This window comes from Podarcis tiliguerta (assembly GCF_965153285.1).
Source record: "Podarcis tiliguerta genome assembly, chromosome: 12".
In the NCBI taxonomy this organism is placed as follows: Eukaryota; Metazoa; Chordata; class Lepidosauria; order Squamata; family Lacertidae; genus Podarcis; species Podarcis tiliguerta.
In genome coordinates this window covers 19,873,134-19,899,342 of record NC_139545.1, presented here as the reverse complement: position 1 = coordinate 19,899,342, position 26,209 = coordinate 19,873,134, and the positions used below count along the sequence as shown (strand labels likewise).

At 40.2% G+C, this 26,209-nt stretch overlaps 1 protein-coding gene across 2 annotated transcripts in view; it reads left to right on the top strand.

The window, feature by feature from the left end:
• Window positions 1-24,619, top strand: part of LOC310660446 (ubiquitin-conjugating enzyme E2 E2) — a 119,219-nt gene extending 94,600 nt beyond the window's left edge. For both annotated transcript variants that reach the window (XM_083405216.1, XM_083405217.1), the window contains 3 exons: window positions 17,457-17,589; window positions 20,488-20,635; window positions 23,846-24,619. In XM_083405216.1, coding sequence (XP_083261342.1) covers window positions 17,457-17,589; window positions 20,488-20,635; window positions 23,846-23,943 — 379 coding nt within the window. In that variant the 3' untranslated portion in view covers window positions 23,944-24,619. The remainder of the gene's footprint in view (window positions 1-17,456; window positions 17,590-20,487; window positions 20,636-23,845) is intronic.
• Window positions 24,620-26,209: the final 1,590 nt, after the last annotated feature.

The window sequence follows — 26,209 nt, the reverse complement described above, 5'->3', positions numbered from 1 at the left end:
TGACATGCATGTACCCTCACATCCATCTTTGCATTTCTTTGTTGGAGAGGCATTTTCACAAAAGAGGCTCAGGCTGTGTACACACAATATTTTATTCTAGAATCAATGTTGACTAAATACAGTGGTGCCCCGCAAGATGAATGCCTCGCAAGAAGGAAAACCCGCTAGACGAAAGGGTTTTCCGTTTTGGAGGTGCTTCGCAAAACGAATTTCCTATGGGCTTGCTTCGCAAGATGAAAATGTCTTGCGAGTTCCTGCGATTTTTTTTCGCTCCCCACCCCCTTTTTCTAAGGCACTAAGCTGCTAATAGCCTTTTAGCAGCTAATCCGCTAATCCCTTAAGCCTTTAATAGCCACTAATAGCCGCTAAACCGCTAATAGCGCTAATCCACTAATGGGCTTGCTTCGCAAGACGAAAAAACCGCTAGACGAAGAGACTCACGGAACGGATTCTTTTCGTCTTGCGAGGCACCACTGTATTTGTTTTCTATATAGTCCACACAGAATCTAGATTTATTCCCCCCCCCTACATAGTCCACACAGAATCTATAGCTATATCCATGAGTGCTGAGCTTACTCAGGAGTCTTTGGTGAGGTTGTCTGCGTACTTACTGTGAAAAAGCTTTTGACAGTGTCAAGTGTCACCTCTATCTATATGCTTGTTGACACACTCAAAGAACTCTTAATAGGTTATCCTTCCTGAAGCCATTCTCGTTTGGTTTCAGAAAGATTACCTATTCTATCTGCTTTGTTTTCCTGGAACATGCTTTTCATTTAGAATAAAAGGTAAGGAAGACAAAATGTGATAATGCCACCATAGGCATTAATGCAGCTCATATTCATAGGAATTAATATGGCTTAGCATGCAACCTCTCCCGTGTGGTCCTAGGTGGTACAGTTAGTACCAAAGCTGAATCTTCAGACTGGCTACCCGTTATTGCCACCAGTAAGAAAGAGACACAGATATTTTCTATAACTAAATGTTAAGCAGATCCATCAATATGAAGCCCTGAATGCCTGCCTCCCTAATGAACAGGAGATGCTATCTTAATGGTTTATTAGGCAGGGAGGAAAATATTTTCTAAAGCCTTACATGAGATTTATCAATGTGATGTGGTTTAGCAGTAAGAATAGACACAAAGATTGTGAAAGGCTAAAAGCGATAAGCAAGATTAGAAAAACATTCAGTGCGATTGATTGCCATTTCAATCTCTCTATTAAACAGAAGGATATCATGTTGTGCTGAGATAAAAGTTCCAGTACGACTGAGTGTAGGTAGAATACAAAGCAAGAACAGTGTAGGGTAAAAACACACAAATAAAAACATTAAAAAGCAGATGCAGACTGTGATCCTAAGCAGCCTTACTTGGACATTGTATCAGAAAAACTTCAGTGAAGCTCATAAATGGGATTTTATGTTGTCCCAGGGAAATAGGAAGTAGCTCTTTTGATAGTTCACAATCTAATCAGTGGTTTTATGATTGTAGGATGAGATAAGCCTTCAATAATGCAAATATAAATATAGTGAGAAGATACACAGGATAGTTTATCAGAACCCGGGTGATACTGTGGAAGCGCTTATTTCCCCCCTCCTACTCCACATTCCTCACCCAGGTATGCATCCTTACCCACACAGCAGCAAGGTTGTGAAGTTTCAGTTGTGCACAGAAGCATGCAAGTTGTAAAATATATAAAAACAAAGTTCCAGTAGACATTACAGTTCCACATACAGCTTGCAAATGCTACTTTCAGACTCAGCTGACAGTGTAGCACCATAAACTTATAAACCGTCATAAAAAGGAAAGGTTTCATGGTGAAGTTACACAGGTTTTGCACAACATTCCTATCACATGTTACAGTATTGCAGTACCACCACCACCCCAACCTGGAAGTTTACAGTATATTTTTCTGGCTGCATGAAGTTGTGGTACCTTTAGCCATTGATAAGGCAACTGGTCATTAACATTAGTTTCCTTACTGGGATGGGGGATAGAGAAGCAATTTCTTCTTGGTTCGTACATGTCCTAGTTCATTGTCTAAGATCAATACCACCTCTGAGTCTCAGTATTTGCTACATCGTGAGATACTGAAGTAGAGGATTCAGCCATTCCAAGAAGACACAGTGAAGAAGCTGTCATGCACTTTTTTTAAATAAATAAGAGCTGTTTGATTGGAATAAATAGATTTCTCTAGTGAAGTTTCAGAGCACAGGGCAGCAATTTTTGGCAAGACATTCAAGCCTGTGTTTAACAGAATAGTAGACCTCTATAATTTAAATCCTCCGGGTCTTTTCTATCCTTAAAGAAAATGGGATTCATCTATCACTCTCTTCTTTCCCCTAAAGCTGAGTTCAGCCATTTTTATCTACTAGTGGTACAATATGCCCCAGGGTATAATCTTTTATATTATGCATTATTCTACTGGTAATAACAGAATTGTTCACCCTCACACACAAAGAGAGAGCTATATTTGAAAGTATGGAAATATTTTCTTCCCAGTTTGTGTTAAATGTGGAATGTTTCATTTACTCACAAAATGAAAGTTAAGCTTTAATAGTGCTTCAGATCTTAATTGTGGGCATTAATGGGTACCTCAGTTGGAAGAGCATGAGACTCTTAATCTCAGGGTTGTGGGTTCAAACCCCACGATGGAGAAAAGATTCCTGCATTGCAGGCGGTTCGAATAGATGACTCTCCTGGCCCCTTCCAACTCTACAATTATAGGAGTATGATTTTATTATTAACATTAATTTCAAAAGTGGCATACTTAATAAGTTGTAGGATCCTTTACACATGCCTTTCAAAATAGATTATATTTTCTTAATCTATTAATTTAGATTATATACTGCATTCTACACAAATCACACAGCACTTTACACCTTAAATATATGCATAGTATTCTACAGTGAAATCTGGTACTCAAAAGTTATTTCCATTGAGTTCATTGGGGTATACTACCAGGGAACTAGATAGCAAACTGAAGTCTAAACCACTGAAAAATTGGCAGCTTAGATTTCAAGGAAGTGCTTATTTTGTAAAGGTAAAGGTACACCTGACCATTAGGTCCAGTCACGGACGACTCTGGGGTTGCGTGCTCATCTCGCTCTATAGGCCAAGGGACCCAGCGTTTGTCTGCAGACAGCTTCCGGGTCATGTGGCCAGTATGACTAAGCCACTTCTGGCAAAACCAGAGCAGTGCATGGAAACCTATTTATCTACTTGCACTTTGACGTGCTTTTGAACTGCTAGGTGGGCAGGAGCTGGGACTGAACAACGGGAGCCCACCCTGTTGCGAGGATTCGAACCACTAGCCTTCCGTTCGGCAAGCCCTAGGCTCAGTAGTTTAGACCACAGCGCCACCCACGTCCCCCCATCAGCCTCTGGCTCATTTCCAACTATCCAAACTGATGTTCTAGAAAGAACTGCTGAACTTTAAAAACAAAACTCATGGTCAAAACAATTAAACAGAATCCTATCAAGTTGATATAATAATAAACTACTTTCTTGGCAGAAATACTGCACTGTCTTGGAATAATGAAATCCATGAAATAATATTTACAAAACTTAATTGCTAGAAAACGCTTCACTTTGATAATACCAAAGCAGAAGACGCTATGTACCAAAGCAGAAGACGCTATGTAGACGAAACATCAAGCCTTGTACTGGTTCAAAACTTTTGTTTGGAGCTAATCTCTAATTTTATTTAGTTTCAGATGACTCTCAAGAGGGAAGGGGAAGAGAAACCTTGTGTGTTTGGTATTGACCTACTTTCCTAATGCAATAGCAATAGTGATATATTGTCACTGTTTTATTTATAAAAACTGCTTCTTTTTTACTTGCTTTAGGTGTGGCACAGAAATACTGGATCAAGTCTCATGTTTCCATCCTGGCCACAAAGTGAGGGTTGCAGATTTTTCCATACATTTATTCTCTGAGCAGTAGGTTTGTAACTCCATACAGAACAGACATTAAGTATAAGAGCATAAGAAGAAACTGCTGGATCTCCTATGGGAAACCCCTATGGGATGTCTGCAAATAGAACCTCAGCACAGTAATTCTCTCCCCTCCTGTGGTTTCCAGCAATTGATACTCAGAAACACACTGCCTCCAACTTGGAGGCAGGGCTTAGCCGTAGTGGACAGTATCCATTGATAGCCTTTACCTCCATGAGTTTTTCTAACCCCCCGCCCCCGCCCGCACTCCGCAGGCAGGTGGGACCGATCCAAATGGTCCGCCCCTGCCACTTAATGAATCCAAATGCTTTTTAGAGAGTGGTACGGGACATTTTATCTCATGTTGATGGCCTCCCTGGTGACCCATTGGAATGCGGAGTTAATCAGGGCTATCGACTGTCTGGTTCCGATGCGCCATCTCTGATCGCATGGAGCCCGGTCAGCCCCATGGTTTTCCCCAGAGCTGAGGGCAATGAAACAAATCACTGAGACAGCTAGAGTGCTGGTGGTGGAAAACTCATTCTGAATTGGGCCAAACACTGGATAGAGCTCAACGTCGAGCCTACCAAGTGGCGATAGCAACGGCAAAGAGGACCTCCTTTTCCGCCTCTGTTGCATCTGCAGAAAATAGCAGCAGGAGACCCTTTCAGGTGGTTCACAATCTAGCTGAACCACTGTTGTCATCGGGGCCAGGTGAGAACCCCAAGATCTCTTGCAATGATCTTGTGAAGTTTTTTGCAAAGTTGCTCAGATTTGGAAAAAGGTAGACTCCACTGTGGGAGCAGGGCTGGGGCAGCGGAGTGCTGGAATCCTGTCTAGTCAAATTATGTGGGATCAGTTCCAATCTGTTACCTCTGAAGGTGTGGACAGGCTGCTTGGACAAGTGAAACTGACCACCTGTTTTCTTGATCCTTGCCCATCCTGACTTATAAAAGTGAGCCAGGCAGGGCTGGATGATCGGCTCCATGGGGTGGTGAATGCTTCCCTCTGTGAGGGAGTCTTCCCAGACCCGCTTAAAGAAGCTTCTTAAAAACCGCTTCTTAAAAAACTATCTTTGGACCCAACCTTCATGACCAACTATCGCCCAGTCTCAAATCTTCCATTCTTTGGCAACTTGAGCAGGTGGTTGCTGAGCATCTCTAGACACACCTGGAGGACCTGGGCCATTTGGAATCCAATCAGGATTCAGGCCTCATCATGGGACTGAAACTGCCTTGGTTGTGCTGGTTGATGATCTCCGACAGGCTAGCGACAGAGGTGAAAGCTGTTTCCTGGTCCTGCTGGATCTCACAGTGGCCTTTGATGCCATCAACCATGGCATCTTTCTGGACCATCTAGAGTTGGGAGCTGGGGGCACTGTTATACAATGGTTCTTCATCCTCCTGGGCCGTGTTCAGAAAGTGGTGTTGGGGATGAGTGTTCAGACCTCTGGGCTCTCACTTGTGGGGTGCCTCAAGGCTCTGTCCTCTCCCCCATGCTTTTTAACATCTATATGAAGCCGCTGGGAGAGATCATCAGGGGGTTTGGGCTAGGTGTCCACCAGTATGCAGATGATACCCAGTTCAACTCTCCTTTAAATCTGAACCAGTGAAGGCAGTGAATGTCCTGTGTGAGTTTCTGGAGGATGGATGGTGGCTAACAGATTGCGGTTGAATCCCAACAAAAGTACTTTTCTTGGTAGGCAGAGGGTGGGCTGGTGTGGAGGACTCCCTGGTCCTGAATGGAGTAACTGTGCCCCTGAAAGACCAGGTGCAGAGTCTAGGAGTCATTTTGGACTCACAGCTATCCATGGAGGTGCAGGTCAGTTATGTGTCCAGGGCAGCTGTCTACCAGCTCCATCTGGTATGCCGACTGAGACCCTACCTGCCCTAACATTTTTATTAGCCGACTGAGGCTTTACCTGCCCTAACATCATCATCAACATCATCATTATTATTACCCATGCAAGTTGATGGCTGTCAGTGCCTTTGTGGAAGCAAATTCCATACTTTTATGTGCTATACAAAGAATTACTTTCTATTTTTTGTTCCATATCCTTTTCTGTAAACTAAAAAATCCTAAATCCTGCAACATTTCTTCATAGGGGAGTTGATCCTTTTGGTAATCTGTTTCTGAACCTTTTCCAGCTCTACAATATCCTTTTTTACATGAGGTGACCAGACCTGTACAGTATTCAAAAAAATGCAGTTGCATTCTAATGATCTAAGCATGCAATTCTGCTTTCTCACAGCTGCTGCACTGGGTCGGCATCCTCAATGAATTCCCCACTACAACCCCAAGGTCTCATTACTGGCCAGTCACTGCCAGTTCAGATCCCATGAGAATATATATGAAATTGCAATTCATTTACCTTGGCATACACCACTTTATACTTCTTTATGTTGAGTTGCATTTTCCTGCCAAAAGGATGGATCCTTTTGAAGCTCTTCACAATGTATTTGTGTTTTAACCACCTTGAACAATTTAGTATCATCAAGCAATTCTGGCTAACTCACTGCTCACCCATAATCCTAAATCACTTATTAATAAGTTTAAAAGCACAGATTTTTGGAGGGGTCCCTTTCATATCCCAACATTGGAGGAGCTATCCATTTATTCCTACTCCCTGTTTGCTTTTTCTTAACAAGTTACTGATCCACAATTTATTGATCCTTTTGCACAGGTATATGGCCAGCATGGCCAATGGCCATGGATAATGGGAGTTTTAGTCCAATAATGGATTCACCTGGAGAACCACAGGGTTCACTAATCATGTTTTAGCAGAAATCCAGTCTCCCTGCTGTCATCCTGGTTCAGGTTCTTGTAATCTCTGGTGAATAATGAACATAGACACAATAATGGTTATTTCATATGCAGTCCAAAATGGACTGGAGAACATCATTAAAAACAAGCAAAGAAAGATTGGTGGCCAACCATGTACATGGAGTTGATCTGAAATCGGCATATTTTGCCTTGACATATGCTTCCCTTTTTTATTTGGGTATCAACAGTGAATATATTATATTTAAATTTACCTGATAGTTGGATTAATTCCATGATAATCCCTATGGAAGAAACTGCCAACTGACTGATTTGAAAAGGTGGTAATTTTTTCTACAAATTACAGCTCTGGTTAAAATAAACATCTGTAGCATTGTCATTGTCATTTCTAGGGGAAATACATATCAGTTAAGGGAAACTGTAAAATGCAGTTCTGTGGAGACTTTTGCAATCAGTTACATAGCTTGCTAATCTTAATGATTACATTTTCACACATATTTATTGAGTGATGTTTTGGATAAGTAACTTTCCAGCAGGGGTTTCCTTCAAGAAGCTACTAGCTTAAAATGCATTGGTTTGCAAATCATACTAAGTCAAGCCATAGCTTTGAAAAAAATGTTCTTGGTTTACAGCTCATGGAGAGAGCTAAATCTCAAGTCTGGGGTTAGATGATAAAGCCAGCCAACTCATGGTTTAACTCAGCACAGCGCAGGAGCAAAACAACCAGAGAGGAGTGAAGTGGCTGTAATTTCTTCCCTGGGAGCTTACATGGTCACATTAATACATGCTTTGGTTTCACATGATGTAGAAACCAGCCCATTGACGAAACCAAAAAGATTTAACCTAGGTAGCTACATTTAGGATAAAATTGAATTTATTTTCAATGATTTACAAAGATTTATTCTATTAACGTTGGTGCATACCTATCCCACCTGCAGTCTGGACCTGTATACACCACATAAGGTATTTATATTGGCCATGGACCAAATCTTTTCTTGGTGCAGAATGTTTGTTTCCTTGCTCAGGATGTGTTAGTGGGTTGCTGTTATTATTAGTATGTGCACCCCCTGTTTTGGCCTATTTCTCAGTCTTTTTGAGGGAATGAGGGCCACTCCTCAGTCAAATATACACTTTATCAGTCAATGAGATTGCCCAAAAAACTGAGAATTTGCCTCATAGTGTATGGATATTTAGGAATGTAGGGAAGAAACAGAACGTAGCATTGACTGCAATTCTGAAACTGTAGGTGACCTTCCATTTGCTAGTAATGAGCATTGTGCTTTTTTCAATATTTAACGATACTCCAAGGAGCAAAGGTGTAGCTCTTTCAGTAGAAGTTTCTCTGCTAAGTAGAGTTGACTTGAATGCTTGACTGCAATTGGCATTGGGTGTTCTCCCCCCCCCCCTTTTGTTACCGTGTCCCAGAAGAACTCTCATTACCCCTGGTCTTGGTACCATTATGCCCAATTTACTATTGTAAACACCTCTATTCATTAGTACCTCTTTTTATTTGTTCTCAGATAGTGTTGGAATTAGGGGGGGGGGGTGAAAGGATGGTTGGAGGCAGACAGATGATAGGGAAACTACAAGCTTCTGCTTTCTCAAAACTAGCCTGTCAGCTTCTTTGGCAGCATTCTGAATCCTGTATTTGTTTATGTGTATTTTGCTATGAAAATAGCCACATGGTATTTTTTAGCAGGGTTACCCTGCAAGACGGCAGTATACTGCAACCTTTATTAATGTGTGGAACTGGCACACCACAGTTTGTTGCTATTTCAACATCCCCAGTGAATACGATATAATATATAATAGATTATATCATCTATTTTATGAGACGTGTAGCCGTAGATAGCAATTTCTGACAAGTCATTGCTGATACAAAATCTTGCCTGTTCATGCTATATATACACTCTCCATTCTGTGTTGCAGCTTGTAAGGAGCAATCTAAATATTAGAAGGATACATCTAAACTCTTTAATCAGTGCTTACATGAACCGACTTATCTTTATGGTTCAGCCATTTCCAGCTGGATCTACAGCAGGGAGCTTTGTCTTGCTACTGAAATTGATTAATTTAACTGAGGTTGACAGCAACAGCACACATAAGAGCTGGGACAGTTCAGTCTTAGAAGGATTAGCTTGCCCTTTCTCAAAATTGGTGTCCATCTGAATCAGTCTATTGAAAGATAATATCATTTCAAACGCTGAGATGATTCTTTGCTTTCACTGAGGTCTGTGGTTTATTCGCCAGCACAATCAGCATTGAATGGCTGTATAAATCACATGAAATATAAAATGCTGGAGCTTCAGCATATTCGGCAGATGTCCACACAGAGAAGAGAGCAATTAAATTCTCCTGCGTTAAAGCAGATAGAATTATTCTCCTGCAGAGGACTTGCACATATGGGAATTTTCTCTGGAGAAGCCTGGTGTCTTGTCACTCCCTTGGGGATTGTGAGTGTATAAATGGCTTAATAATTGTGAAAAAGCATCAAAGAAGAAAATGAAGCATTATTAATTGCAAAAGAAAAAGTGTGGTGCTAATCATTGCTATCTGCTTTTTGAATGGAGCTTATTTATTTTGAATTCTTCTGCAGTAACTTTAAAATATGCAGAAAGCTTCAGTGCAATCTTAAGCATGTTTATCCATTGAATTCTGTGGTGCAGATAAATACTCATAGGACTGGACTGTTTGAAACGTGTGCAAATGAACTAGTATTGATTTGTATTGCTAAATTATTAAATTCATTTAATGAATTCAGTGATTAATTATTGAAACACTGAAAATCTTTTACACAAGAACAGAGGAAGATGTCTTAAACAGAGGTAGGTCCCTGTAGCTCAGTATTGTTTACAGTGACTGGCAGCAGGTCTCGTTTCAGACAAGTGTCCCAGAGTCAATCATTCAGGAAAACCCTGCTACTTGTGAGCATATGGGGGTCTCCAAATGCAAAGGAACTCCTTAGCTGATGTTGAAATTATGGGGACATTAATAACAGCGTAGCTTTTCCCTAAGATACCCTGGGCCCACCTCAGTTAGGGTTTTACCTTTCAAAGATGGGACATTGAATTGGGATGGTGAGCTACTGATGGAGTTGTTTCCACAATAGTGTTGTTGTTCTTCTTCTTCTTCTTTGGCGATCACTCGTAGCCAAGTAAGATTGTCTTCCATAAACACAGTTTTTACAATGAGTCCATAAGTGACTGTGGAGGCCAATTCTGGAGCCACACATCCCTCCACAGTTTGGACATTGGTTCCTGGGTGGGAGTTGATCATGGTGTGGATTTGCCAAGCGTGCCTTCCTCTTAGCACGTTTCTTCTTTGCGTTCTGAGTTCGAGTGTCTTCAAAGTCTATGACACCTTTGGTAAAGGCTGTTCTCCAACTGGAGCGTTCACAGGCCAGTGTTTCCCAGTTGTCAGTGTCTATACAACATTTTTTTAGATTTGCCTTGAGACAGTCTTTAAACCTCTTTTGTTGACCACCAGCATTACGCTTTCCATTTTTAAGTTCGGAATAGAGTAGTTGCTTTGGAAGACAGTGGGAGCCCAATATGTTCAGTACCGGGGCTGAGTCTTCAAATATGGGAAGAAAAGAAAATATCTTGGATCATGTTCAGAGTTTTTCTCTCACCACTCAACCACTGAAACCTCCGCCATACACTTAGAATTTGAGAGGGGGTTGCTCTTCAGTTCATGGTTGCCAGTATAAAGTGGGAATCCATAATATTTTCACTACAAACACACACACACTTCCAGGTTTCCTCTTCTCAATCCTGGCCTCTTTAGCAGTTTTCCAGGCATCGGCACTTTTTAAAAAATCTCCATCTTAATATACTTTACCAGAGCATTAAGGAATGAAATGCAGTGTGGAACTAAGCATTTCCCTCGTCCAAAGTTGTCTTACCAACCATCTCTCCAGTCCTAAGATCTTTGGCTGCAGCTGCAACTGGTTTTCCACAATATCTGTGTAAGGTGCTGAGGGTTTGGAACATGGGACTCTGCCACCAGGGCAGCTGTCGTGCAGATGGAATAATTGGGCTGAAGTCTTCTGCAATTTAGCCACACTCATATAATGCCTAGAGATGCTACTGCTGCTCTGAAGCCCCTCTGGAATGGGTGACCCAAGGAACCAATAACTGTTGTCCCATGCTTGGTTTTTCAGGCTGAGCAGTCTTTGAGTAGTCTGGTCCAACCTGGCCTGCTTTACTGGCTTTACCTGAATTTGACCCAGCTGTCCTTGACTATGCCCCTGCCTTACTCCAACCTCAACCTTACCTGTTTGGAAGTATGCCCTGCCCCTGGGCCCTTGAATGCTGATTTGCAAGGTCAGGCTGGAGCAAGCAAATCAAAGCCAGAGGAAGAGTGTAGCCCAAGGCAGTAGCAACAGATCTTGTGCTACAGTTCTGCCTACTTGGACCATGCCTTTGTTTCAGCATCTGCCAATTAATAGCAGCTCCCTGCTGGGCCTGACAATAAGTGGGCTGTGAGAAGCAGACAGAACTGGCAAATAGTAGAAGCATTTAATTGCATTTAACATTGAGGCTTTGAGGAGGAAAGTTGAGAAGCAAGAAAAACAGCAAGCATATTTAAAAGCATGTTTTCTGCCAGTTACTTTGCTTCTTTCAGTGATAACATGGATTGAAAAAAGACAGAAATAGAACACAACTAGGGAACCTATGGATAATTCCCATCAAGACCAAGCCAATGTCGGCAGTGCTCAAGGACTCTGGGAGTTGTAGTCTAAAGGGCCACAGGGTCCCAATCCCTGAATCAGAATGTTATATTTGGTATCTTTGGTATCAGTGTTCAAAATTTGCCAGGTGCGTTTTGCTATTGGCGCGGGTCCAGGTGTGACTATGTGGAGATTTCTGGGCACCAGATTGGCAACCACAGTTTAAAAGCCTCTGCCTTAGTCCATAGTTAATACCATTTCCATTTCCACTGTGTGTGTTTCTCCTTCTTGCATACTGGGACAAATGAATTGTCGCAAGAGCAAGCTGCAGTCAGGCAATGTAGTTGAGATCATAGAATTGTAGCGTTGAAAGGGACACTGAGATCATCTAACCCCCCTGGTGAATAGACATTCTGCTGTGGCGACCATAACCTAGATTGAAGGTGCCATTACATATCTGAGTTTCTAACACTGCTTCGGATTGCCTACTCCAGGCCTCACCTTTAGTTGCCCAAAACATGTTTGGTGGAGAATGTTGTTGTTTTAAAAAAAAGAACAAATAAATAAATAAATGTTGCTGCTTCCTTAAAATTAGATAAGTGGGGTTTTCAGCTAGACAGCGTCTGAAAAATGTGACTTATCCTATCTATTTCCTTTGTTCTCATTTGTGTGACTTCATTTTAAGTTTCTCTCTACAATACCAATAGGTATTTTTCCCTGTAATTATATCATGGAAAATCTGGAAAAATACTAGCTTGACCATCTGATGTTGAAGGACTGTGCATTTCACTTTGTACATTTTATATATGAATTGGGGGGAGGGGGCCATAGTTCAATGGTAGAGCATCACCTTTGCACGAAAAAGGTCCCAGATTCAGTTCCCAGTATCTCCAGGTAGTGCTGGAAAATATTCCCTGCCTGGTAGTCTGGACTATAAGGCAGCTTCCTGTGTTCCATTATTTCTTGTTTACAGGGTCTTTCTTCTTAGGCATGCTTAGAAAGTGTGCTATGGCTGTGGCACATCCATTTTTTTTAGGTTGATAAAGAGTAGTTAGCCACCTTTTTGGTTCAGTAACAATTAAACCTTCCCAGTCAAGTTGTGATTGGTATTTCCATGGATGGCAGAAGTCTCTTTCATTATTAATTCTCTAGTTTATTTCTTATAGCAGTCTCAGCTGTACTTTATTACTCAAAGGTTAATGCAAACTGAGAACTGGGTAAATTAAATTCCATTTGGCAGCTAGTTTCCTGATATAGACATTGTCAGATGCGAATGAATGGCAATGCTGTGTCTGTTTCAATTGTTTAAACAGACCAGTTTTCCCTTTAAAATAAAAACTATGTTTTCTAATCCTTAAAAGATTTCATAATACAATAAGATCAGCATCCCACTTTATAAGGAAAGTATGCCATTTAGAAATCTGTGAAACGTTATCAGCTATTACAGAAAATTAATGCAGATACCATGACTAATGAACTGATACACTGCTTTAAACAGTAGTCATCATTCAGTTATATGCAAGAAATCATGCACTTGGATATTTTATTGAAGGGAGCCTAAGGAATAACAGTTAAGAGGGTTTTATTAACTTTCAGCACACAAAATGAATAGTTGAGCATTGAACACGACATGATGCCATGTGATAATTGCATGCCTTGGTTATATTGCAAGGCATGGAACATAGCCAAAAGCCTTCATCTGTTCTGGATATAGTTATTTTTTACACTCTGCTTATTGAGTACATTATTGCAGTAGTATTATTACAGTTGTAGCTGGTACTATTTCATAAGAAATGCCCTGAAAATATATTGCCATATTGTGGCTAAATCGAATCTTATTTCTTTCTGCTGAATAATAGTGAGCAGCAGTTCGCAACAGAACCACCATCAGTCTTGACTGACAATAATATCTGATATTATTCATTTATTGTGGTGGACAACAAAGCTAGAGGCATATTGTAAATCTTTCAAATAGAAGAAGGTTTTACTTAGGAACAAAGTGAAATAATGATTTAGACATAAATATTTTATTCATCAATCTTGAATTATAGTAATTAAAAGAGGGGGGACAATTTTCCGTTAATGTTAGTATAGTATACATTGCAGCAGAAGATGCTGCTACTAATTACATACTAAATAAAAATATGGTATCAAGGTAGATTACACTTACTGATTACTGATTCCTGTTTGGTTTTTTAAAAGCATATTCCCACCACTTCCAGAAAAAGAATACAGTTTTACAGTGTTCATTAGTAAAAATCTTGTAAAGTGTGGTGGTAGCTGTACAAGCGGGGGCCACAAAAATCAATAGCAAAATTACTGATAATTTTAGTAATTAGGACTACAGGTTGTTTAGAAGAGGAATTAAAATCAGCACATTCTGTTAGGAGGTTATTAGGGCTTGTTTTTTGTTTACTTAAAATAATAACCATCAACTTTGTTCTGTGGTTTTTTTATTTTTAAAAAATGCAGGTTTTTTGGCTGCTTTGTAACCAGGTTCTCTGGGAGACTTTCAGCAGTTACTGCATTAAGACTGAAGCGGGGGGACGGGGGACATTAGATAATGAGGCTGCCTTTTGCCTGTCCTTCATCAGGAGCTCAGTTATGGGGCCAAATTATAGCCCAACACCGCAGTGACAGTACTGTCCCAAGATTGTTCAAAAAGTTATGTGATTGAAACCTTGGATTTCCTGACCACATAAGCAGTGGTTCTGATTAGTCAGAACTGGAAGATAACCTTTTGAATATGTAAGCCACAATTGTTCTCCTGGGAAAACCATACCCAGTTGCCTGGAAAATGTTAATCATCCCCCAAAACTTTTGTTGGCATGTTCAGTTGTGTGGGGGTATTGGGGGTGGATAAATACCCTAAAATCCTTTGCAACCCCTTTCGAAGCAGCAGCTACCACTTCCATATTGAGAGCTGCCTTCTACTTCCTTGCTAAGAGCACTTCTGCAGCCCTTAAGAACGTCTGCGTCCATCAGGTTCTGCAGGCTGACGCCTGCCAAAGAGATAAAATCTCTTGCAATCATTCTTGAGAGCAGCCAAAGCTACAGGAAGCACTTATTGAGAGCAGTGGGAGATCATATTTCTTCGGCAGGCATCAGCGATGGTTATGGGGTGGAGCAGAGCAAACCAGCGATTTTTAAAAAGCGGGTGGCAACGTCAAAAAAGAGAGAACTACCAGTAAGCATCCCCTATGCTGAAGCCAGCATAAATTATTGGAGGGAGAGTTGGGTGCACACATTCTTCATAATTCATTAAAGGACCCCTGATAGTCAAGTCCAGTCGCGAACGACTCTGGGGTTGCGGTGCTCATCTTGCTTTACTGGCTGAGGGAGATGGCGTTTGTCCGCAGACAGTTTTTCCAGGTCATGTGGCCAGCATGACTAAGCTGCTTCTGACAAAACCAGAGCAGCGCACGGAAACACCGTTTACCTTCCCGCCGGAGCGGTACCTATTTATCTACTTGCAGGAGCAGGGATCGAACAACGGGAGCTCACCCTATCGCGGGGATTTGAACCGCCGACCTTTTGATCGGCAAGCCCTAGGCTCAGTGGTTTAGACCACAGCGCCACCCGCGTCCCACATAGTTCATTAGTAAGTAGTAAATGGAAAGGATCCTCTGGCTTGCAATGGAGGAAGTGTGTGGAGATGCTCTTCCTTAATGAATTAATGAACTGATAACCTAATGAATTTAAGGATACACTGCTAATAATAATGAATGATAACTTCAGACGTGCATACCTTTGCACTTTGGCCACACCTGCTTCATCATGTGACCTCCATGGGGTTGGCTGTGGGTCAATGTGGCCCTTAGGCTGAAAAGAGTTAGCATTCCTGGTTTAAACCATTGATCTTCAACTGGATACTTGGGTCTCGCCCAGATTTGATGTGTGTTGCACCAATGACACCCTCACTGTTTTCTTCCTCTGAGGTTGTCATTAAATTTATGTCCCTCCCTCCCAAAGGGGAGAGAGGAAATATTTTTCTATGGGTATTTTCACCCTGCATGAAAAGCACACTTTACAAAATTTCTCTTCAGTTTGAAATATTAAAAATATAGGACACCCGCTTCCTTTGTATCTAGGGTTTTAAAAAAATGAATACAGTCGCACCTCATTTTGCAGCCAGGATCCATTCCGGAGCCCCGTCCTCTAGCCAAAAAGGACACTGGGCAAAGAACCGTGTCTGTGCATGCGCGTGGAGTGGTTTGCGCTTCTGCGCATGCGCAAAGCGCGATTTAGCGCTTTTGCGCATCCACGAGCAGCAAACTCAGAAGTAACCCGTTCCGGTACTACCAGGTTTGCTGCAGACGTTCACTGGAATGGACGCTAGACAAGGCGGATGTTCGTGGAGGTATTACTGTACATTGCAGTTTGGGATTGAGTGCAGGTTCTTGGTCTGAAAAGCTTGGAAGTAGACCAGGGTTTCCCATACTTGGGTCTCCAGCTGTTTTGGACTACAATTCCCATCATCCCTATCCTGCTAGTTAGGGATGATGGGAGTTGTAGTCCAAAAACAACTGGAGACCCAAGTTTGCATGAATCCTAAAGTAGACAGATGTAAGTTTTTCATAAGAACACTGCCCTTGCAAATGTCACCATATATTTTATAGGAATTATTATAGTAAAATATTGTTACAGCTATAATTGTTTATTGTGAATAGTATCAGAAGTGAAAGCATCCATCAGAAACACAGTGTAATTTAACTTGTGATACTCCAGGTTCCCATCAGTCTCCAACGCCCATCAGCCACAACCAGCATGGGTCATTGGTTTAAATGAGTAGAAAGGGACCCTGAGGGTCATCTAGTCTAACCCCCTGCAATGCCGGTATCTCAACATGGGGTCCCCCATCCAATTTGAAACCATACCTGCTTAGCATTGCAAATGTGCCAGCAGTTTTCTTGCTGCACCTCCTGTATTTTGAATGTTTTTCATTATTACAGATAAAATCTCATTATTGCTTATTCTAAAATAAAAATAAAGATTTTTTTTTTAAAAAAAAAGCAATGTGTTACGATTCATAGGGCTGTGGTTTTCATATTTTGGCTGTATGTAATGAGTATAATGTGCATAGTTGTGGGGTGGGATTAGCAGCAAGTTATGCTGTTTCTCAAATTTTTACCCTCAAAGTGTAAACTTGGGGAAGGGAGAGTCTTGATACCTAGACTGAAATTACCACATAATTGTGTGTGTGAAAGAGAGAATTTGCTGTTTTCTAAACTTACTTCTGTGTTTCCTTTACCTTTTATTACAAGAACGTGAGTTTTAGATGTAAGTTGTGATAATCTGAATTCTTCAAAGAGTTTGTAAGGTGTGTGTGGATTTGGTTTATGCACCTGTGTTTATTACAGACAACATCTTTCATAATTTAAAACTGGTCTGAGCATCCTTTCTTGAGCTTAGTTTCCACTTCTCAGTGCATTATGTAATAATTGTTGGCTGCAGTAGCCTTCTGTTGCTAGAATGATCTAGATATCTGTTTTAAAATGTTGCTTGTCATGATGCCTGCCACCTGTGCTTATGTACATTAGGAACATCTTAGTTGATAATATGTATGTGAGAGAGACAGAGAAAAATCATTTTTCTTTGTGTTTGTTTTTACTTTGAATACATAGTGTCGTAATTAGGGAATAAAGAAGTCATCTGTTACTGGAATGGCTTAGGTGTCCAGAAACAATGTTGTTTGTCATGGTGCCAAAGTTTTATGGTAGCATATCCTCCAAAATAATGTTATTACAATGCCACCTAGTGATAAGGTGAATGACAAGGTACATTAATAGAGAATGTCTTAACTGGTCTTTTTATTTTTTTAAAAAAGGAAACAGAAATTGATAACGTGAATGACAATATAAAGTAATACAGAATGTCTAACAACTGTTTTTGGGGGTGGGGAAACCTACTTTAGGGTACAGAAAATGACCTCATATACACAGTAAGCAGGTCCAAAAATGTGATTTATTTTCAGTTCTAATCCACTTTGAAAACAATACTTATGAAAAATATAACTGATGTGCTGCAAAGTATTATTTTTCAGTTATTTAATAAGCTTTACTTTATTTTACAGTGCTGGACCTAAGGGAGACAACATTTATGAATGGAGATCAACTATACTTGGGCCTCCAGGTTCTGTGTATGAGGGAGGAGTTTTTTTCCTTGATATTACCTTCTCACCAGACTATCCCTTTAAACCACCCAAGGTAAGGGATGAGTAAAATTAATAATTTATACTGAAAAGTAAGTAGTTTCAGAACCAATCTTGATACACGTGTAGAATTGTATTATGTACAAAAGGAAATGAACAAAATACTTATAAAGGTGCATGGCTGCTTTTAAAATTATATGAAGAAATAATGACCATTATGATCTGATGTCTGTCAGGTGATGTCAAAGACCCAGAATCCAATCTCATTAGACAGAATTGACAAATATTGCAAGAACAAACCTTGGTTATCGCTCATGGTTTGCCTTTCTTTCCTTCATTATAACTATTTTTAAAATATGTGAACACAGTGGAATTACTTACAAATAGACATATATAAGATTTCATTGTTCTGTGTATATATTTTATATTTATATTTATATTTTATATATTTTAAGGAAGTTCTCCAAGAAATAAAGTCAAAAACTGTGGGTCTGTGCAAGTGATCAAAGATGGGGAATGTTTTAAAATTTGGTTAGATTCTGGCATTTTTCCAAAATTGGGGTGGAGGGAAATAAAACAATGGCTTTCAAAATTATTTGTGATGTTAGGGTTGTTATGTATTAGACTTTACTTCTTTGTTGTTTTAAAAGCCTGCTATGTCAAATCCCATTTGAAGACCTCGTGGTGTTTCATGCAACTAGAGTTCACAAAGTCTGAGTTGACAATGTCATCTCTTGATTCTATAGAGAGACTGTCGAGCTGAGGATTTGTGGAAAAGTGTAAGTCTGTCCTATACCATGTCATGCAAGAACCTAAAGGTCACTCAGCATCTAGGATATACAAAACTATACCTTTGAGGATAGTTTAAACTATCTCTCCCTCTCCCCCGCCCCCGGCCCGTTTTAATTTAATCTACATTCAATTTTGCACTATTCATATTGCATTGTATTATTTATATTAAATTATGTAAATATTTATTCAGACAGAATAAAAGCAATTTCCTGCATATGTTAAGACACAATAAACATCAAATACTAAAAAATAATTTTTTTAAATGCGCATTATAGAGCACCACAATTAACAGGTAAGTAGGGCATCCCCTAAAACAACATCCACTATAAAAATACAATAAACATTTCACATTTCAGGACAACATAATTAACAACTCATCAAAATATCTTCTGAAACATCACAAATGAAACATCACAAATGAAAGACATCTATAAAAAAATAAATAAAGATGCCACATTTTGAAACAACGTAATTGGCAACCAATTGAATGAAAAATAAAACCACTTTTCCCAACCCACCATATGTGCAATCCATCATAAAGTTAAACAAGGCAATCCAATTAAATTCCCAGCCCCCTATACAACCATAAACGCAACTTAATGTAACTACATCTAAAAGTGCATTCCACTCAGTTCCTCTCAAGCATACTCTTACATAAGATACTCAAACATCACTCTTCTAACACCACCTCCAATCCGCTCGGCAACTACCCCCATAATTCAGTCTCATATCCTCAACCAATGACCCACTCACATGCCTACACCACGAGACCCAGACAAATATATACTGACATAGAAAGCAAGCAACAGTACACAAATAAAAAACATATTATATGGGATTATAATATTTATATTATATTTCCTTCTTTATAAAATGTTTATAGTCAGCCAGCTCCCATGAAACATCATGGTGGTGTACAATAATGTATGCAACTGGCACGACGGCTGTTAACCAGAAGGCTGGTGGTTTGAGTCCACCCAGGGGTAGCTGTGGGCAGGATTCCTGCATTGCAGGGGGTTGGACTAGATGACCCTTGGGGTCCCTACAATTCTATGATTCTATGGAAGCACCATAAAAACAATACAAAATAATCATTAAGATGACTGGCTAATCAATAAAGTTTAAATAGCTGCACAGGCCTGTTCACATCAAAAGGTCTTCAGGAGACACCTGAAAGTCAGCATATATCTCTTCTGAAAGAGAATTCCAATGCTTGGGTCCAGTGATACAAAATGGCCCGACTTTTTCAAGCCAATCAGGTCTCTGTGATACCATGTGGGACCAGCCACAGTGCAGAGAGCCATGCTCTCTTCCATTTCACCCACCTGTTTTTATGCTTTTTCCTGTCAACAGTCAGTCAGCAGTCCATGCTAAGCACACTCAGGACACATTGGGCTGCTTTGACTCCTCCCCCCAACACACACACACAGGTGGTTCTTCTAAAAATTGCTTCTACTTCTACAAACATTAGGGTCCCCCTAAGCCTGCTGATTGGACGCGGGTGGTGCTGTGGGTTAAACCACAGAGCCTAGGACTTGCCGATCAGAAGGTTGGCAGTTCGAATCCCCACAACGGGGTGAGCTCCCATTGCTCGGTCCCTGCTCCTGCCAACCTAGCAGTTCGAAAGCACGTCAAAGTGCAAGTAGATAAATAGGTACCACTCCGGCGGGAAGGTAAACGGCGTTTACGTGCATTGCTCTGGTTCGTCAGAAGCAGCTTAGTCATGCTGGCCACATGACCTGGAAGCTGTACGCTGCCTCCCTCGGCCAATAAAGCAAGATGAGAGCCGCAACCCCAGAGTCGGTCACAACTGGACCTAATAGTCAGGGGTCCCTTTCCCTTTTAAGCCTGCTGATATCTTCCTCTTGTATGAGAATGGTGCTGTTTTGACTATGTAAGGGCCAGAACTTGGACAAATTAGAATGCTTTTTGTTTACATGATGGAATGGAGTGGAAATCTTTATTAGCGTGGATAATTGTTGGTTTGTTTAGTCCCTGCCTTTCACCCTAAGATCCCAGGCTGGGTTACAACATTAAAACACAAAATAAAAAAAACAGTTTGAAGCAAGTTGTATTTATTACGAATAGCAGTATATATTTGATTTATTATAAATAGTAGGATATATTTGATATCTACTCAATTGTTCTTGGTTTTCCCCAGGTCACATTCCGGACTAGAATTTATCATTGTAATATTAACAGTCAAGGAGTGATTTGCTTGGATATTTTAAAAGACAACTGGAGTCCAGCATTAACCATATCTAAAGTCCTCCTTTCCATCTGCTCACTTCTTACAGACTGCAACCCTGGTAAGACTTCTGCGCTGTATTGTATATAGCTGGATGGTGATATAACAGATTTACATCTTCAGTTATCCATGAAAAGCTACTACAGTGATTTAGATTAGCAAATGGTTAACCAAAAGTACCTGTGTTGCAGGTAATGAATGCAATTTAGGCTGAGTGCATTCATAGAGTTGAGCCTTTTGCCTAGCCCTGCTACTGTGTTTTTAACAAAAATCTGGCATGCAGAAATTGAGCATGCTGGGGAAAACTTTTCCTGCTTAATTGTTACATTTCAGGCTTCTGTTAAAGTGCAGGGTGGCAGGGAGTGGCATCTCTAGTCATTCAGTGTCAGCTGTCAAAAATATTAATAGATGGAGTAGTTTGTCTGTTTTGCTATCAATACTAAAATCTATTTAAGTCAGTAACATATTTTTATTTGCAATAATAAGTACTTCATACGTTTCGATGGTAAAGATAGCAGCTATTGATTTTTCTATCTAGTGTTGGGGGGAAATCACCGACAAATCAATTGAATTGCTTTTTGCACTGAAAAGATTTTCTGCTGATTCAGCCACCCTGGAGTTTTTTTCTTAATTTAATACCATGGCTCAAACATGGTTTGGCACTAGGGAACAAGCTCAGGCGTCGCACACTCTCCTTAATTTCTTCCTCTCTTTGTGTATTCTACTTAAATTGTTAATTTCTGATTTGCAGCAAAATATAGTTTAATGATGCATTGATGATCTGCAGCATACCAGAATCAACCCTGGTTTACAATCCTGGTTTAGCAGGGTGAGCACAAACCATAGTTTATTGTTTTGGGATACAAGGTCAAGTTGTGGTTTGCTGCAAATGAGAAAGTTACTAACTAAACAGAGCTCATGCAGGGAGGAGTGAGCATCCAAGCCAGGGGTTCCACAATAATAATAATGATAATTTTTATTTATACCCCGCCCTCCCCAGCCAACTAGCAATAATAAAACAAGTTGAATGAATGCAACTTAAAAACAAGATTAAAAAACAACGTTAAAATATTGAAACAGTAAAATATTAAAATGTTAAAAGTGCAGCCTCCATGTAATGTGAACTAACCCAGTTTTTCAATACTTAATTTACGTTTAAACTACTCATAGGAAGTGATGGAATTAATATTCTACAGCTGGTGTGAGCTGGGTTTATCCGACTACTTAATGCCAAATTCATACAAAATGCTTTCTTCGATTTTTTCCTTTCTTGCCTGGATCATTTCTTTGTTTATAACAATTGTGCATTTGTGGGATGGTGTTTCCTCTTTAAAACCAAAACAGATTCATACAGGGACTTTTAAGGGAGAACTCACGATGGCATGGTGGAATTTTTTAAAAAATAAATAAATTCTGGCAGTGCTGTTTTCTGGCTTTAGGCCCATTTCTTTTAGACCCAGTATAGGTCTGGTGCAATTTTAACAAATTGTCAGATTAGTCATGCTTTGTAATCTGATTTTGAACATGGAGAAGCAAATTGACTACCTTTTTTCTTTCAGTGGGGGAATTGCTTTGAGAATACCCCAGGCACATCTCAGAGAAACACACACACACACACACACACAGAGTGTTCTCTGTTCCCTGTCAGCTGGAAGCAATTTTCAGTGCCCTCTGTCTTCCCTTCATCTTAGCCTGCCCCAGCCCACTTTAAAGGCAGAAACCTGGCGGGGGCCCTGCAATGATAAGCAACCTTGTGCTCTTTGTTCACTACTCATCTAATGGGCAAAAGCAGATCAGGTCAAATGGAAAGGCAGTAGCGAGTCCTTCCACAAAAATAAAATACAAAACATGCAGGTTTTCCAACGCGAAGGGGAGGGGGACGACATGTATCAGTTACCCAGTAGGCTTGGATTTATGCAAATCTTCATTAGAACAACAAATAGTAATAAGAATGGCAGCTAATTAACCTCCAGCCATACGCAGTGATTAAACTGAGTTTGACGCACAGCTGCAGCTTCATTGGCAAGCACCGCTGTTCTTCTCAAGCAAGCCGTGCCGAGGAAATGAAAAAGAGGTATTTGCTCCTGAAACTTCTGACGTTCTTGCGGTAATCTGCAAAAGATGTAGAGGAGAAGATCTTCCCTCTCTGGCTTTACATCGCCTGCCTTTTATTTCTGATCACTCAAGGCAGGCACGTGCTTGTCCCTTTTAAACAAGCGTCGTGAGATTTGACTTGTAAACAGTGTCAGCACCATCAGGGAGCAAATTGTAGTTAACTGCTTTCTGATTCTTGCTAGCAACTAGGTGGATTTATTGCTGTGTGTTGGTTTATTCATTTATTTTATTAGCTTTATATACAGCCCTTCATCATAAGATATCAGGGCGGTTCACGGAATAAAATGCAGGATAAAAACAAGGAAATAAGTAAAACAAAACAGCAAAACAATAACCCCCCCTTTCTACCTTGGCGGAAGAAATAAATGAAGTAGTTGTGATAGAGGAATAAGAAATTATAAAATGATAGCATCTGCATTATTATTATTATTAATTATTGTTATTAATGTTGTTGTTGTTGTTAATTTGAAAAAAATGATGCCATGAGAATGAGATACCTTGTCTCCGGTCCCATTTACAGTTTTGCACGGGAGTGAATGGTGCATGCATGAAGCTTGCTGGTATTTCAGCCTTCAGATTTTGCATTGTCGAAAATGGCAAAAAGTGTAAGGGAGCCTTGGGGTGGGGGGAAACACTGGATTTGCATTAGGACAGGTAGAGTGGAAGTTTTGCTCCTAAACCCACCTAACTGCATACTCGCCATTTGCTAGTAAAGAGGCGAGGCACTGAGGTCTCCATGAAACCACAAGTCACTCCTGCATCCAAATGAAGGCTGTCTCATTTATCTGCCCATCAGAATCGCAACTAGGGTTGGGTCATATCGGATATATATTGTTTATTGTACACTGTGTACCATACGTTTGCATAGCACTTTGCAAAGTAATGTAGAAGATGATAGTTCCTGCTCCAGATAGCTTTGTTGCAAACTACATGTAACATGGAGTATTGTAATTAGGACACCCTTCAGAATCAGGGGGGTCAGTTTGGTTTCTGTCTTTGGCACAGATGATAGGGCACAGTCCTTCTCAGTCAGTGTTATTCCTTTATTCTAACATTCAGATCTGGCATCATGGGTGCTGTTGCTTTTGCATTGTGGCCAGAGTGAACAGTTCGCTTAGAGCATGGCAATTGGTTGACTGGTTTTCTCCCTTTGCAGCTGACCCCCTGGTTGGAAGTATTGCTACTCAGTATATGACAAACAGAGCAGAGCATGACAGAATGGCCAGACAGTGGACCAAGAGATACGCTACATAGGAATCTGCTGTGGAACATGCTGGACCTGTGCAAGCACATTCACCAAGTGCATCAATAGCCCTCCCCTTCTTATTTTTATTACGTTTGGAAGCATTTTGTGACAAAGTTGATTGCCCTTGTCCCCTTTCCCCCTTTATTTTTATTCTTTTATTTTATTTTATTTTCTGTTCAACTTGAAAACTGTATCTTTAAAATATAGATTGGGAATTTGGGGTTACAGTGCAAGGAATGTTGGAGCTGTAATAGTATAGAGCTTTGTCACAAAGCTTTGTATTAATGTATTTTTTTTTTCTTTGTTGTGTCTTTGGGGGGGAAACAAGCAAACAAAACTCAGAACTATATATTGTTTCTACTTAAATGTAGTGTTTAGGGTTATTTTTTTGTACGGAAGTCTTTAATGGTGGGTGCATGTTACTGGGAACCGGTTTTGTATTAAAAAAAAAAGCATAAAACTTAAGAATCACTGTGCATTACTAAGACTGTGTTTTAACACCAGCCTGCTCTTTTCCCAAACACTAGGCTGCTGGGTTGAACCAGATGATACGTATTTTGATTTACTTAAAAGAAAAGTGCTTGTAAATTTCTTAGGGACCTGCCACTTTTGACTGTGGATCAGTTGATGTACACTTGTATTATTAAAGCACTCAATAAAAAAACAAAACACTGTGGCTGATAACATGCACTTCTTGTAATGCTCCTTGTGCAGTGGACCCAGGTCAGCTCCGCATGTTTCTGAACTTGCATAAAACTAAAGAATCTGCAGTTGCTTTTAGTTCCGAGTTGTTCTTTTCCCCCTAAGGGCCAGCTCCAGTATGCTATTTGTGGATCAATTGCCACGGGAAAAGGGAAGCACAACGATACTGTTAACACATCCAATTTTAATGCCCTTTGTTAAAGATCATCCTCTCCAGGATGACATTGGCAGGGTTAAAATCCGAGGTGTCTCCACTGCCCTACAATACCCAGTTCACAAGAAGCAATTCCAATAGCTGTGTAAAAGGCAATCGCTGTTGACATACTCTCTGATTTTATCTGGGATGGCGTCTACTTGATTAGCACTTGTAAACATCTCTCGATCTGCAGTGGGGTGCGTAAATTATGTTGTAATAAAATTTGTTCATACTGTTCCACTTTTCACAACAAAGCAAATCTCTTGTCATACAGTATGTGTCTCAACATTATCAAGGTTTACAACACATGGCAGCTTACACTGGATCTTTAAAAAAAGGATCACTCGTTTTTTGTAGGTAGCAATATCTTAACACTATATAGGTTATATCATTCACCTTATATCAAACAAAATATGCTCACGTCGAAGAGCATACTGTAATTTGTTGTGTCATTTTATGCTTATCAGTTATATAGAATCAGCAGCTCTCCTAAAACACAGCTCTTTAGCTTGGCACTGTTTCACCTTGTCTCTAGGCTCATCTAAGGTGTGTATATATATATATATATATATATATATATATATACACACACACACACACACACACACACACAGGTCACTAGCAAATGATCCACGTTTAACATATGCTTTCAACTTTACACAGTTCACAGCAAGCCAGTTTAAAAGCTCATTTTGCGTTGTAGAAATAACTTTTGGGGGAAGACTCATTCAGTGCAGTGCTCCAGAAGGTAAGATTGCTCATAGCAGGCTGGTTCTAAGGTGGTGGTTTGAGTACAGTGGAACCTCGGAAGCCGAATGCCTGTAAACTTGGAATGTTTTGGCTCCCGAACGATCGAAAACCAGAAGTGATTGTTCCGGTTTTTGAATGATTTTCAGAAGCTGAACACCTGGCTCAGCTTCCAGTTGATTTCAGGACGCTCCTGCAGCCAATTGGAAGCTGTGCCTTGGATGTCAAACGGATTCCGTTTGACTTCCAAGGTATGACTGTATAGGCACTTCTGCATATTTCCCACAACATAAACCCAATGTAAGAAGCAAGTGACTTGTAATGCATATCTGACTTGCATCCTCAGCACTGAAATCACTTTGCAATCCTTGTAGGTCCCTGAACTCACAGTGTTACCATGCTTAAATTTTTTACTGGTTCAAAAAAAGCAAATTTCTCAACTTCAACCTATTTTGCAGTGGAAATGTTTGTGAGGACAGGTGTCCTGTGATCACAACTTTTAGTATAGATGATGCCATGAAGAACAGTAACAGACAAAAAATCTGAAGAAGCAAATATAAAAAGGAGAGGTCACAAATGTGTAACAAGGGAGACTTGAAGGAAGATGAAAAAGGAGCGCTGCCAAGCAT